Here is a 14591-nt window from a genome sequence, read left to right on the forward strand (position 1 = left end):
AAAATACAGGGGTACCTCGGTTCTCAAACTCCTTGGTACTCAAACAACTTGGAACCCAAACGCTGCAAACCTGGTTTGTGAACTTTTTTCGGAAGCCAAACATGGTCCGTTTTGAGTGTTATACTTCCAATTTGAGTGTCATACTTCTATTTTGAGTGTTACACAATCAGCTACTGATTGTGCGACTGCAGTACATTGTTTATTCCTTTCATTTTATGGATCCATGGTCTCGTTAGACAGTAAAATGTTCAGTTTTAGGGGTTGCTTTTAAAACTCTGGAGCAGATTCACCCATTTTGGGAAAGCGCACCTTGGTTTTGGAACCGACTTCCGGAATGGATTAAGTTTGAGAACCAAGGTACCACTGTAATAATAATAAGAGCTAGTGACACAAGCAGATGTTGTTGTTTTGCAAAAAAGAATACCAACAAAAGCACCATGAGGACCAAGATGGTCGGCCGGAGCCCCTCTCCCTGCTGCCAACACTCCCCTCATTCACTCAAACACAGACGCTTTGTTTGGTTTGTTATAATCTAGTAACCTTGATCGAACGAGTCCTCTGAAGAATCGCTGAAGGAAGATCCCTCTCCGGGCAGCAAGCAAAACTGCGGCTTCCTGCTTGCCGTGGCGGCCAGTTTAGATTTGAGAGTCCTGGCAGCACAGATGCCCTTCTTGGCTGCCGCCCTGAGGCCTCCTCCGGCGATTCGGCCGCTCTTGGGGGGCACCACACCGTACAGACTGGGGGGTCTCGTTCTGGAGCCGTGAGAAGACCACTCGTCCTTCAGGGATCCCTCGTCTTCCTCAGAGTCTGTATCTGCAGCCAATGTAATTATTTTGGTGGGGTGTTCAAAACAAGGTGACAGAATAATTTGCAGAGGGAGAAGGAACCCACCAGCCGCCCCGATTGGCTGGGGCAGCCCAGACAGACGGGCAAGGTATAAATAGTAAAACTATTATTCCTCGCTTCCATTTGGCTGCACACCATTGGAGAAGGCAAGGAGAAGCTTGACTACCTATCTGTTGCGGGTGTGAAGCAAAATGTTCTTCAGGATCAACGCTTGGCTCCTAGATTGCTGAGGGAGTTGTGTTGATGCTACACACATCTGTATCCCACACTGTTCTAGTAATTTCTGTGAAAAACTACCATGTGGGGACACTGCATGGTTCTTTCACGTGCAAATGGTGGTTGATGGCGCCAATGTGGGGAGACAATGCGCCATTTTCTCAAACAATTCATGTGGCACTACTGGAATGGTGTGGGATTCAGAAAGTTCGAAGAAGAAACTGCCCCAGCCCAGGAATGTATGAATGTTTAGGCAGTATATTTGTACGCAAGGAACTTCTCCTTCACCTATACAGCGGAACCTCATCTGTTGAGCGCTTCGGGGGCCAAACAATTCGGAACAAAACACCGACAACCCGGAAGTGAATGCTTCCATTTTCGAACGATATTCAGAAGTCAAACGGCTTCCGATGTGTGTTTCTCCATTTTTTCCAATCGATTTTGCCCACAGCCCTTTGATCCTCAGTTGTCAAACATTTCGGAAGTCAAATGATCTTCCAGAACGGATTACGTTCAGCAACCAAGGTTCCGCTGTAGAAGAAGAGTCTACAGAATTCAAAAGGGCAGCAATCAGGAATTTGTGGCCCTGTGGACATTGTGGGACTCCAACGGCCACCATTTCTCAATATGAAGACCGTCAGAAGACCCAGCTGGAGCAGGACCCTGGCCCATCTCGTCCAGAATCCTGTTCTCACGGCGGCCAAGCAGGTCCCTGTGCGAAACCTGCAATCAGGGTCCGAGCACAATAACAATTCTCCCCTCTTGTGATTTCCAGCCAGTGGCTAGTAGCCATCAAGAGCCCTTTCCCCTCCGTAAATTTGTCCGATCCTCTTTTAAAGCTGTCCAAATTGGTGGCCGTCCCTGCGTCTTGTGGGAAGGAGTTCCACAGTTTAACTGCACTGCATGAGGAAAGACTTCCTTTTCTCTGCCCTGAATCTTCCAACGTTCAGCTTCATTGAATGTTTTAGAGTTATGAGAGAGGGAGAAAATCGGTTCCTTGTCCTATTTCTCCTTGCCGGGCAACATTCCCTAAATTTCTGTCATGTCACTGTTGGGCCCTGCGTGGCTGGAGCTGCTGGGAACTGGAGTCCAACGACATTTGGAGAGCCGTTGGTCCCATGCAGCACGGATTGTGGGATCAGCCTATAGATCTCTCTCGCCCTCCCCACCATGCTCTGAGAAGCACACAGGCAGAGACGGAAAGCAGCCTTTGTCTCTCACCACGGATCCTCATCAGTGGGGATCCAGAGGCAAGATGGCGGCCGATCACCATTCACAGTTCTCTCCAGCGTGCCAAATGCTGAACGGAAATCCATTGGACATCCTGATGGAACTCCTTTCTAAGATCCCTCTGGTCTGATCGTCCCTCGATCTATTTGCCCACACCCCCGTGGTGAAGCAGGGCTCTGTCGCTGCCACTGTGAGCCCAAAGAAGTTGATCCAATATTCCCCACCCTGGTGCCCTCCAAAGGCTGACAGACTCCATTTCCCATCAGCCCCGGCCATCATGGGTCAAGGGGGCAGCAGTCCAAAAACATCCAGAGGGCAGCAGGTTAGATGAAGCAGGATTAAACCTTTGCGAAGCCCATCAGAAACGCAACAGCTGAGGAAGACCAGAAATAACCAAGTTACTTACTGTACGAATAACTGCTAGCTTCGGATATTGCTGGTGAAATGGATGCCTTCAGGTGACCCTTGAGCTTTAGCCCCACCTCCATCTTCTTCATTTTGGCAGCCATTTTGTTTTTACCTTCTTTGGGGTCTTTCAGCGAGTAGCTCAGCGTTTCGGCCAAGCTCCTCTTCTCGTCCCTGCCCAGCAAGGCCTCGTGGGGAGACGCGTATCTGCCGCCGTAACAGCCGCCATTTCTTGGCCTCCCCGCCGAGCCGTCGGCAAACTTAAAAGGGGATTTCAGCTTGCTGTGCCTTCTGAGGGAGAGTGCTTTGTCAAGTTTGCTCACCAGCTGCTCCTGCTCAGACGCCAGCTTCTTCTTCTTAATCTTCAGCTGGTGAAAGAAAGGAGGAAACGCAATGGGGCACGGGTGAATTCGTGGCACAGACGTCTCCGGTTTGGCCCTTCTGACTACACTGAGGCGGCTTTTGAACTTTCTGCCTTTGGGACAACCTTTCCTCACTGAGGAACCCTTAGATGTCGGTCATGGGACAAAAGAGCATCACGAGGAATTTTGGGGCATGTACTTGGGCACGGCTCATGCATGGTACCTGCCACTACTACTGGACCTCGCCCAAAAACCCACATGGGCTGAGAACATGTACACTTCGCCAAGGAAGACGGGTAATGCTCAGCAAGGAGCCTTGTCCTCCCTGGTTCTGAATGGGGTAACTGTGCCCCGGAAGGACCAGGTGCGCAGCCTGGGAGACATTTTGGACACGCAGCTGTCCATGAAAGTGCAGGTCAATTCTGTGTCCAGGGCAGCTGTCTACCAGCTCCATCTGCTACGCAGGATGAGACCCTACATGCCCTTAGACTGTCCCGCCAGAGTGGTGCATGCTCTGGTTATCTCCTGCTTGGATTACTGCAATGCGCTCTATTTGGGGCTACCTTGAAGGTGACTCGGAAACTACAACTAATCCAGAATGCAGCAGCTGGACTGGTGACTGGGAGTGGCTGCCGAGACCACACAACACTGCTCCTTAAAGACCTACACTGGCTCCCAGTACGTTTCTGAGCACAATTCAAAGTGTTGGTGCTGACCTTGAAAGCCCTAAATGGCCTCTGCCCAGTATACCTGAAGGAGCGTCTCCACCTCCATCGTTCAGCCCAGACACTGAGGTCCAGCTCTGAGGGCCTTCTGGCGGTTCCCTCACTGCGAGAAGCGAGGTTACAGGCAACCAGGCAGAGGGCCTTCTCGGTGGTGGCACCCACCCTGTGGAATGCCCTCCCAGCTGATGTCAAGGAAATAAACAACTATCTGACTTTTAGAAGACATCTGAAGGCAGCCCTGAATCGGGAAATTTTAATTGTTTCACTTTTTGTTGTTGTATGTGCTGGAAGCCACCCAGAGTGACTGAGGCAACCGAGACGGATAGATGGGGTTTAAATAATAATAAAAATTATTAGCAACCAACCTCGCTGGAGAAGTTCTGCTCATCCCAGCTGCGATTCCATCCTCTCAGCTTCCCGCTCCTGCTCTCTGCATCATCCTCTTCAAGGATGAGGCCCCTGTGCCTTTTCCTGGTTCCCTCGCCAGCCTCAGAGTCTTCGGAGAGCAGCAAGGATTTGCTCAGCCTGGAAACCAGACAGAAAATATTTGGTGACCGGACCTCTCTTTACCTTCCCTCACAGTGTCACGGGAGACAAACTGTAGATTCCCCTTGGGATCTGGCGCTTTGGTGGCGACCAGTAAGAGTGACAGGAGGGCTGTGGCTAGAGAGTTCCTAAAAACAAAGGTGCGGCGGTTATTTACGACATTCGGTACCTCTGGCGGGATGGGAAGTCATGGAGACGTCGCTCTGTGTTTCTGCAAAGTTGAGGGCAAAAGGAAGGTAAAGGCTAGAGGCATAGAACAGTTGAGTTGGACCCTTGCTGAAATTCACTTTTTGCAATTGCAATGGTATTTTGTCTTACTTGATCGCAAATATAGCCTTCTTACAGCCATAGAATCATATTAAGTGGCACCTTGGTTCTCAAACACCTTGGTCCTCAAACACCAAAAGCCCAGAAGTGTCCCAGTTTTCAATAGTTTTTTGGAAGCCAAATGTCCAATGCGGCTGTCAGCTATTGTTTCCAGGTGCTGAACCAATCAGAAGCCACGCCTTGGTTTTTGAACATTTCGGAAGATAAAACGGACTTCCGGAACAGATTAAGTTTGGGGCTTTTGTTTTTGCTATTTATATTGTGTTTTTAAGGCTCTTTCGGTTAGTTTGTTTTTGTAACTGTGTGGAACCCAGTTCAGCTACTGATTGATGGATTGTGTGACTGCGGAAATGGATAAAAGCCCCCCATCCAAACAACGACTATCATCTGTGCAGGTAAGAAAAAAAAGTAATTTAAATTTTTATCATCTACAATGTTGCCTTATTTATTTTACAGTACAGTACATTGATTGTTGCTTTCATTTTATGGATCAATGGACTCGTTAGACGGTAAAATTCATGTTAAATTGCTGTTTTAGGGGTTGTTTTTAAAAGTCTGGGACAGATTGATCCGTTGTGCATTCCCTTCTATGGGAAAGCATGCCTTGGTTTTGGAACGCTTTGGTTTTGGAACAGACTTCTGGAACGGATTAAGTTTGAGAATCGAGGTACCACTGTAAATAAAGAGTTGTGGGGTATCCCTGAAGGGTCATTGAGTCCAAACTATAGCACCTCTGACAGATGGGGGTGCCCCCTACTTAGAAATCCCCAGGGGAGAAAAGCCCACTTGGTAGCACTTTTTGTGGTTGTTACATAGAACAGCGCCCTTCTGTGCAATTTTGATTTCATCCTTTGCCTCTTTCTTTTTCCAGCCACTCTTGGGCACACTTTTTCAGAGCCTAGGGCTTGCTGATCAGAAGGTCGGCGGTTCGAATCCCCGCGATGGGGTGAGCTCCCGTTGCTGGGTCCCGGCTCCTGCACACCTAGCAGTTCGAAAGCATGTCAAAGTGCAAGTAGATAAATAGGTACCGCTCCAGTGGGAAGGTAAACGGCGTTTCCGTGCACTGTCCTGGTTCACCAGAAGCGGCTTAGTCATGCTGGCCACATGACCCAGAAGCTGTACACCGGCTCCCTTGGCCAATAAAGTGAGATGAGCGCCGCAATCCCAGAGTCAGCCACGACTGGACCTAAAGGTCAGGGGTCCCTTTACCTTTAGCTATATCAGAGGTAAAGGGTTGGACGCAGGTGGCTCTGTGGTCTAAACCTCTGAGCCTCTTGGGCTTGCCGATCAGAAGGTCGGCGGTTCAAATCCCTGTGACGGAGTGAGCGCCCGTTGCTCGGTCCCTGATCCTGCCAACCTAGCACGGCATTTCCATGCGCTGCTCTGGTTTGCCAGAAGCAGCTTAGTCATGCTCGCCACATGACCTGGAAGCTGTCTGCGGACAAACGCCAGCTCCCTCGGCCTATAGAGCAAGGTGAGCATGCCACAACCCCAGAGTCATCTACGACTGGACCTAACGGTCAGGGGTACCTTTATTTTTACCTAAGGTATATATATATATTTCAACTGCGTCAGACCCACGTAGCTACCTACCTGAATCCCCAATTATTTTGTCAGTGGAGAGCTGGCTGGCAGCTGTTGCAGCAAAGGAACAGGGGGCTCCGCCAGAGGCGTTGGGTTTAGGGCACCCCGGGAGCAAAAATCCCAAGGAGAGGTAAGCCTAATTCAATAAATTGTGCCTCAGGAAGAAATTCTGCAGAAAATAAATAAATCACATTCTTGCAAATGTTATTCCAATCCAACTGCTTAAATTTAGCACAGCAGAACTCTGTTCTGAGCTAGCAGGGAGCAGCAAGACATTCTGCAGGGACCTTATCCGTAATTAAGTTCAGCCACTCCCAGGACAGTATGTCCTTGGCGCTTTGAAACGGCAATTAAAATTTCTCTGGTGAAACAATCATAACCTTGCACCATCAAGAACAGCTGATTATTTGGCTTTTGCTAGTCACAGGGGAGGGGCAAGGGGGACTCTGCTCTCCACCCCCCACCCCACCCCCGATATACTGAAATTGGGAAGGCAGCCAGATGTTGAAAGGTAGTCTAGAAATACTGCAAATGAACAAACAACCCCTGCTCTGACTTTCAAGATTCCAACAGGCATTTACACACCTCCAGACTTTGAAAGTCTACAGAATCTCTCTCTCTCTCTGTACATACATTCTCAAGATGTTTTAATTCAGCATTCGGTACCCATTGCTGCATCTGCACAGAATGGATACAAACTATATATATTTCTGGGCCAGGATTATGTTCATACGAGACCTGCTGCGGCCCAGGCCCAGGAATTCAGCGGCAGAGTGGGAGCTTGGAGATCTGAGGCCACATGGCTAGAGCTGGGCAATATCTGGTTTTCAACACTGTGATATTATCCTCGGCCAGGGCCAGGGCCTTCTCAGTGATGGCTCCGACCTGGTGGAATGCTCTGTCCCATGAGACTAGGGCCCTGCAGCATTTAACTTCCTTCTGCAGGGCCTGGCTTTCAATCTGAACTTAGCCTGATCTTTTATTCCCCTTCCTTCCCTTCCCCTCCCCTTTTTATGAAGATCACCCGCTCTGGGATCCCACAGCTAATTCTCCCCTGACCTCCTCGCTGGCCCAAATAGGACTAATTTAGCCAGCTAGCCCTGGTGATCATCTAATTTATATTGGATGGATTTCCCCCCTAAACTGATTTTTGAATTCTGAATTTATTGCTACATTTTATACTGTATTTTATGCTGTTTTTTTGTTGCATCAATTAAGTGTTTTAAATTTGTTGTTAGCCGCCCTGAGCCCAGTTTTCTGAACCAGGAAGGGCGGGGTATAAATAAAAATGTATTATTAGTTATTTATTATTATCGTCTGAAATCAGGATGGAGTTATGTGGAGTTATGACTGGGGAGTCTTGAAACCCCTTTACTCCCTGCTATGTTTTGCTCCAGCCTGCGAGACAGAAGCCATCCTGAGACCCACCAGCAGTTTCTTTTCTTTGGGGGGGGGCAGCTTTCCAAGCCAGATTCAGCTGCAAGGCAGCACTGGGGACATATACAAACTAAGGAGTAATTTATATAACGTACAACCCTATCTTACAAGATATGGGTTCAGTTCTAAGGGCTCCACATATACACCAAAAAGCACATGATGTGTCCACCCACCATGTATGGGGGGGGGTGTTTCAGTTCCGAGGTCCACGCACAAAGGCAAAATTGTATAAAAACCACCAGAAATACACACAGACATTCCTACCTATCCAGAGCAGGTTTTGCCCTCCATATCACTTAACTGGGCTCTGGGATGTTTGCATAATAATAATAGTAATAATAATAATAATGTATTATTTGTACCCCACCCATCTGGCCGGGTTTCCCCAGCCACTCTGGGCGGCTTCCAACAAAGCTTAAAAATACATTAAAAAGTCACACATTAAAACTTCCCTGAACAGGGCCCCAGAACCCCCGCACTTCTTTGCCGGAAATAGAAGGTTTTATCGGCCTCTTAAAAAGCATTTTTTCCATGGTGCATGTCCCCCCTATTCTCCAGTTATTTAGTTTTACCACCATCCTCACAAAGCTGCAATCATGTTAAGTACAGGCGAGCGTAAGTTGCAGGCCCTCTGCATATCGTGCAATCGCATCTTACGGGGTGCGTGTGTGTTTTCAGTTCCAAGACTTTTGCAAATACAGTCGTACCTTGGAAGTCGAACGGAATCCGTTCCAGGAGTCTGTTCAACTTCCAAAACATTTGGAAACCAAAGTGCGGAAGCCCCACCGGACGTTCAGCTTCCAAAAACAGTTTGCAAACCAGAATCGTCACTTCCAGGTTTGCGGCGTTCGGGAGCCAAAACGCTCAGGAACTAAGCTGTTCCAAAACCAAGGTATGAAACAGTGCATACTCACACACTTGGAACCGAAACCCTGTGCAAGCATCCGATGCTGTCGCTAGATTTTGAAAGGCCACCCAAGTTCCCGCGAGATCTTGGGGGAGCATCCCAGGCCCAGAGGGAGGAGAGCAGCAGGCTTGGCCCTGTCTGGGTGCTCTCCCCACACTGAGGCTGAGGGGTTCCAGCCAGCCTTCAACCCCATATATTTGAAATCTCGCAACTTACGTGCACATCAGATGAGGCCGTACTGGTGACATTCCCCTTCCCCTAGTAGCTCTTGACTATTTTTAACAAATTTAAAATATATCATAAGCCGCCTTGAGAACTTTGGTGAGCAGGCTAAGTGTAAACACTCCAAATAAATGAATGAATCAACAGTCTTGAGCTAAGTGGTATGGAATAGTGGAAGAGGAAGTAAAGGATCTGTGCAGCAACACACATGGTTCTGGATGGCCAAATTCGGTATTCTGCCTTTAAGGAAACAGATTAATTCCAGACCCTCTCGATGCAGAATGTGGCTTCTTTTAAGATTCCCATCATGTTTGTCCACACAGACATAGAATCATAGAATCCTAGAGTTGGAAGAGACCACAAGGGCCATCGAGTCCAACCCCCTGCCAAGCAGGAAACACCATCAGAGCACTCCTGACATATGGTTGTCAAGCCTCTGCTTAAAGACCTCCAAAGAAGGAGACTCCACCACACTCCTTGACAGCAAATTCCACTGTCGAACAGCTCTTACTGTCAGGAAGTTCTTCCTAATGTTTCGGTGGAATCTTCTTTCTTGTAGTTTGGATCCATTGCTCCGTGTCCGCTTCTCTGGAGCAGCAGAAAACAATCTTTCTCCCTCCTCTATGTGACATCCTTTTATATATTTGAACATGGCTATCATATCACCCCTTAACCTCCTCTTCTCCAGGCTAAACATGCCCAGCTCCCTTAGCAGTACCTTGGTTCTCAAACACCTTGGTACTTGAACAACTTGGAACCTGAACACTGCAAACCCGGAAGCAAGTGTTCCGGTTTGCAAACTTTATTCGGGAGCCGAATGTACTCCACTTTGAGTGTTACACTTCCGATTTCAGTGTTATGCTGAGATCTGTCTGTTTTTGCTATTTATTTTGCATTTTTGTTTTTGCGGCTCCTTCTGTTTTTGTGACTGTGCGGAACGCAGTTCAGCTACTGATGATTGACAGATTGTGTGACTGCAGTACATTGTTGATTGCTTTCGTTTTATGGATCAATGGCCTCGTTACCCATTCATGTTAAATTTCTGCTTTCGGGGTTGCTTTTAAAAGTCTGGAACGGATTAGCACATTTTGCATTCCTTTCTATGGGAAAGCGTGCCTTGGTTTTGGAACACTTTGGTTTTGGAACGGACTTCCGGAACGGATTAAGTTTGAGAACCAAGGGACCACTGTACACATCAAACACACTTACACAAGCCCCAGATAGCAGCAATTTCCCCATGTTTCCCAAACCAGCTAAGCAGATGAACAGGGTTACAAAGAGACGGAGATTTGCAAAGACACACTGGACAAACAGCAAGAGAGGAAGAGGAGGAGAGAGAGACCAAGGGAGAGAGCAGGAGCTGAACACCCACATTGCCTGCTAAGCCCTTGGCAGAACCATTAAGACTCCGTCTTGGCAAAAGACTCAAGGAAAGTAAGAGACCAGCCTTAGTTGACCATGTCAAGCAGGATTCCTTAAAACCGCTGCACTTCTAATATGTCCCAGACTCCTAAGCAGAAGCGAAGCAGTTTTTTAAAAAATACTCCATTAGGGAGCGTAGACAGAAGCTAAAGAAGAATCGGTGCCCTGGACAGGACCCAGGGATCTTCTACACAGATCTACAATGGCGACAGTGCGCAGAGGCCATTGCCAGGATCAGGGCCCCACCAATAAGCAAGCGGCCTTGTCTTGTGTATTGCTCTGCTGTTCAGCAACCAAAACAACTTCTCTTCCCCCCCTGCTTTGCTCCTCCAGCGTCCCCTCCATGTGTGGCAGCAGCCCACCCCTTTCTGCCGCACTCTGCGGCCACAAGCCATGGGCGCCTTGCGCGGCAACCCTCCTCTGAGATGCATGCACCTGCCGACTCAGCCCTGCGCTGGAAGAGAGCATGTGTGTTCGCACAAGAGAGAGAGTGAGCCGAAGAGACCCTGCTGCCCACGGCTTTCCCCGCAGTCCAGCCTTACTTTCCGCTCCTGCTGTCCCTCTTCCCTCTCTCCATAGGGGGCGGCACTGCGCTTGGTCCATGCTTCCTCTTCCTGGGCCTTCCTGGGCCTCGTCTGGACAAGCTTCTACTTTTCTCGTCATGCTTTTCCCTTAAAAGAAACCACAGGCTGGGCTGTTAACCAAAAGCGACACAGGCATCAAAAATAAAATAAGTCGTCAAAAGAAAGAGAGGACGAAATGGGAAGGAGACCGCCGAAAGCCAGCTAGATCCATCACCAAACATCTAAAACTGCCCTATGCTCAGATCTGACGCCTCCAGGAAAGCCACCGCGAATCCAAAACGTGGAGAGCGCTCAAGGCCACGTCCACAAGTCATGAAGCCATGCTCTCGACGTTTTTGCAAAGCTCAGTTCAAAGCACACCGATAACAGATGCCACCAAGAGGAGAACGAGGAAAGCCAAGGAGGAGAGTCTAGGGACAGTGGCGCCAACCAGGCAGGCGTGGAAGGCCGTAGGGGGGCTCCTCCGCAGCAACTTACTCTGAGTCTCTCCGCCGCTGCAGTTTCACCAGCTCGCGCTGCTTCTCCTTGTACCTCCTCTGCAGCTCGGCCAGCCTCATCCTGAAGTCCAGCTCCATGGGATCCATGTTCTCGATGGCCGACTTGATGGAGTGCATCTGAGAGGAGAAGAGGTGGGGATGCGGCAGGAAGGGAGGCAGGGAAGGAGAAGAAGAAGAAGAAGAAGAAGAGAGGATAGTGAGGGCAATGATGAGAGGGCAGCTCAGAAGACAACACGGCCTCATCTGCAACTCAAGATAATAATAATAATAAATAATAATAATAATAATAATAATAATATAGTGGTACCTCTGGATGCGAACAGGATCCGTTCCAGAGCCCCATTCACATCCTGAAGAGAACATAACACATGTATGCGCGTCTGCTTCTGCGCATGACGTCATTTTGAGCGTCTGCACATGCGCGAGCGTCAAAACCCGGAAGTAACGCGTTCTGTTACTTCCGGGTCACCACGGAGCGCAACCCGAAAATGCTCAACCTGAAGCGTATTCATCCCAAGGTATGACTGTAATTTTTTATTTGTATCCTGCCCTGCTGAGGCCGGGCTCAGAGCGGCTAACATCATAAAAACAACACGATATGCATAAAAACGGGTATCAATTTATTAAAATACATCTTAAAATTAATTCAGACAAGTTAAAATCTGGGCAGGTGGCAATGATCAGGTTGGAATTGAGAGTGGCTAATACTTGCCAGGACCAACTGTTTCCACTGATCATACAAGGACCTGTGAGCAGGTTGGGGGTCTCCTTTGGGCTTGTTTTATATAAAAGAAAGTAAGTCAGACTGCATTCTGCCCAAAGGCCTGGCAGAACAGCTCCGTCTTGCAGCCCCTGAAGATGTGGTTCACTTCGAAGCTCAACGGCCGCAATGGGCAGGATGCTCAGAGCATATGACACACTGAGTCTACGCGAGTGACTTCAAGTTGCCAGTTTGCTTCTAGAGTCCACATCATGTGCTTGTGTTAACTTTTAAAGTCTGGAGGGTGGCAACATGAGAACAGGGCCTTTTCTGCAGTGGCTCCACATTTGAGGAATTCTCTCCCCAAGGAGGCTCACCTGGCACCCTCATTACATATCTGTGGGTGCCTAGTGAAAACATTCATCTTTTCCCGGGGCTTTGGCTAATTACTGGGGGAGAGGGGAAGTATTTCTGTTATTGTTGTTATGCATGTTGTTTTCATGTTGTAAACTGCTCTGTTATCTCTGGGTGACAGCAGTATATAAATTTAAACAACAACAACAAAATAATAATAATTCAGAAGGTTCTCTTGTTTCAGCTGCAGCTTGTCACTCAGTGAGTTCTCCCACCCGCCCACAGAGCTCCTTGAGACCATATAACACTGGTCCTGAAAGAGCTACATTGGGTCCCAGTACATTTCCGAGTACAATCCAAAGTGTTGTTGCTGACCTTCAGAGCCCTAAACAGCCTCAACCCAGTAGACCTGAAGGAGCGTCTCCACCCCCATTGTTCAGACCGGACACTGAGGTCCGGATCCAAGGGCCTCCTGGCGGTTCCCTCATTGCAAGAAGCAAAGCTACAGGGAACCAGGCAGAGGGCCTTCTCGGTAGTGGCGCCCGCCCTGTGGAAACCCTCTCTCCAGATGTCAAAGAGAACAACAACTACCAGACTTTTAGAAGACATTTGAAGGCAGCCCTCTTTAGGGAAGCTTTTAATGTTTAATAGTCAAAACAAAATAAAAAAATTCCTTCCAGTAGCACCTTGAAGACCAACTAAGTTAGTTCTTGGTATGAGCTTTCGTGTGCATGCACACGAAATTCTTCAGATACCAATACTTCTGAATTATTATTATTTTGTTGGTATCTGAAGAAGTGTGCATGCACACGAAAGCTCATACCAAGAACTAACTTAGTTGGTCTTCAAGGTGCTACTGGAAGGAATTTTTTTATTTTGTTTTGACTATGGCAGACCAACACGGCTACCTATCTGTAAATCTTTAATAGGTTATTGTATTTTAATATTCTGTTGGAAGCCGCCCAGAGTGGCTGGGGAAACCCAGCAAGATGGGCTGGGTATGTATGTATGTATGTATGTATGTATAAATAAATAAATAAATAAATAAATTGTATTATTATTATTATTATTATTATTATTATTATTATTACTGCCACTACCCAGTGCCTCCCCCACCGCCACCTTTCAGAGCCAAGTCAGCTGCAAATAATTCCTCACCGGTTCATCTTTCTTCTGCATCCAGCTGTACTTTTTGTTGGGATCCAGTTCCCGGGGCAGGCGGATGTTTTTCAAGCTGTCCATGAAGGGGTTCGAGAGGACTTCCATGAGCATCTGAGTGCTGGCAGCTAGCAGGCTCTCCAGGGTCGGGCGGGTGGCAAAGCTCTCCAGACCTGCTTGAGGCAGTTTGGGCTTCAGTTAGAAGGCTGGAGAAGCCTCAGGTTCGCAGAGAAAATGGGGGAGCCCTAAGCCACACATGTAACACACAATGGCCTGGTTCGGATGAAACAGCCAGATAATGACTTGGCTGTGTGTCCCCAGCCTTTGCTCAGATTCCCTCTCCCGGATCTCCTGGGTTTGGGACACGACTACAGTTTGGCAACAAACCAGAACTGGAAGCCCACTTCAAAGCACAACGCATGGATTTTTTTTTGGGGGGGGGAGTGGACCACAGGGAGAACTTCCTATCACTTTTTCATAGCTCTAGAACCCAGTAGAGCTGAATGGCGGGCTTCTTCAACTATGGCAGTGGATTCCACAGCTTCCGTACGAATGCGTAGGGGTGGCCTGCGCAGGTTTAAAAGAGGTTCTTGGGTACCACGATGCACAAAGGCACCAATGGCTACCAGCTGCAGTTACTACAGTCTACCTCCACTGCTGGAGGCAGCGCACTTCTGAACACCAGGGACTGGGAACTACAAGCGGGGGGAGAGAGAGCTGTTGAGCTCAGGCCTTGCTTGTGGGCATCTCCTAGGCCTCTGCAAGAACAGGAAGCTGGTCTAGGTGGGTCCCTGACCATTCCAAGAAAACTATAGTTTGAGAAAGCCGTAACTGACCTAGTTCAGCAGTAAGAGCAAATCATGGCATACAGTGAATCAACAGTTAAGAGGGGGGGGGGCCAAGGAGAGCAATCATAAAACCCCCTGAAATCTTAGCTAAGGAATCCCTGACAGATGGCCTTCCAAGCTTTGCTTAAAAACCTCCAAGGAAAAATACCACCTCTCTTGGGAGTCAGTTCTACTGTCGAACGACTCTCTGTGTCAGGAAGTTATCCTAATGTTTAGTCCTT

At 48.3% G+C, this 14591-nt stretch overlaps 1 protein-coding gene across 3 annotated transcripts in view; it reads right to left on the reverse strand.

Moving 5' to 3' along the window:
- The window catches only part of TNRC18 (trinucleotide repeat containing 18), a 137047-nt gene that overhangs the window by 38326 nt on the left and 84130 nt on the right, over window positions 1–14591 (reverse strand). For 2 of the 3 annotated variants that reach the window (XM_079953633.1, XM_079953632.1), the window contains exons 10-15: window positions 13523–13695; window positions 11291–11427; window positions 10772–10900; window positions 4150–4309; window positions 2699–3065; window positions 541–813 (exon numbers count right to left, since the gene is read on the reverse strand). In XM_079953633.1, the coding sequence (XP_079809759.1) occupies window positions 541–813; window positions 2699–3065; window positions 4150–4309; window positions 10772–10900; window positions 11291–11427; window positions 13523–13695 (1239 nt within the window). The remainder of the gene's footprint in view (window positions 1–540; window positions 814–2698; window positions 3066–4149; window positions 4310–10771; window positions 10901–11290; window positions 11428–13522; window positions 13696–14591) is intronic. The other variant, XM_079953634.1, reaches the window with a different exon arrangement.

This window comes from Podarcis cretensis (genome assembly GCF_951804945.1).
Source record: "Podarcis cretensis genome assembly, chromosome: 14".
Taxonomy (NCBI): domain Eukaryota; kingdom Metazoa; phylum Chordata; class Lepidosauria; order Squamata; family Lacertidae; genus Podarcis; species Podarcis cretensis.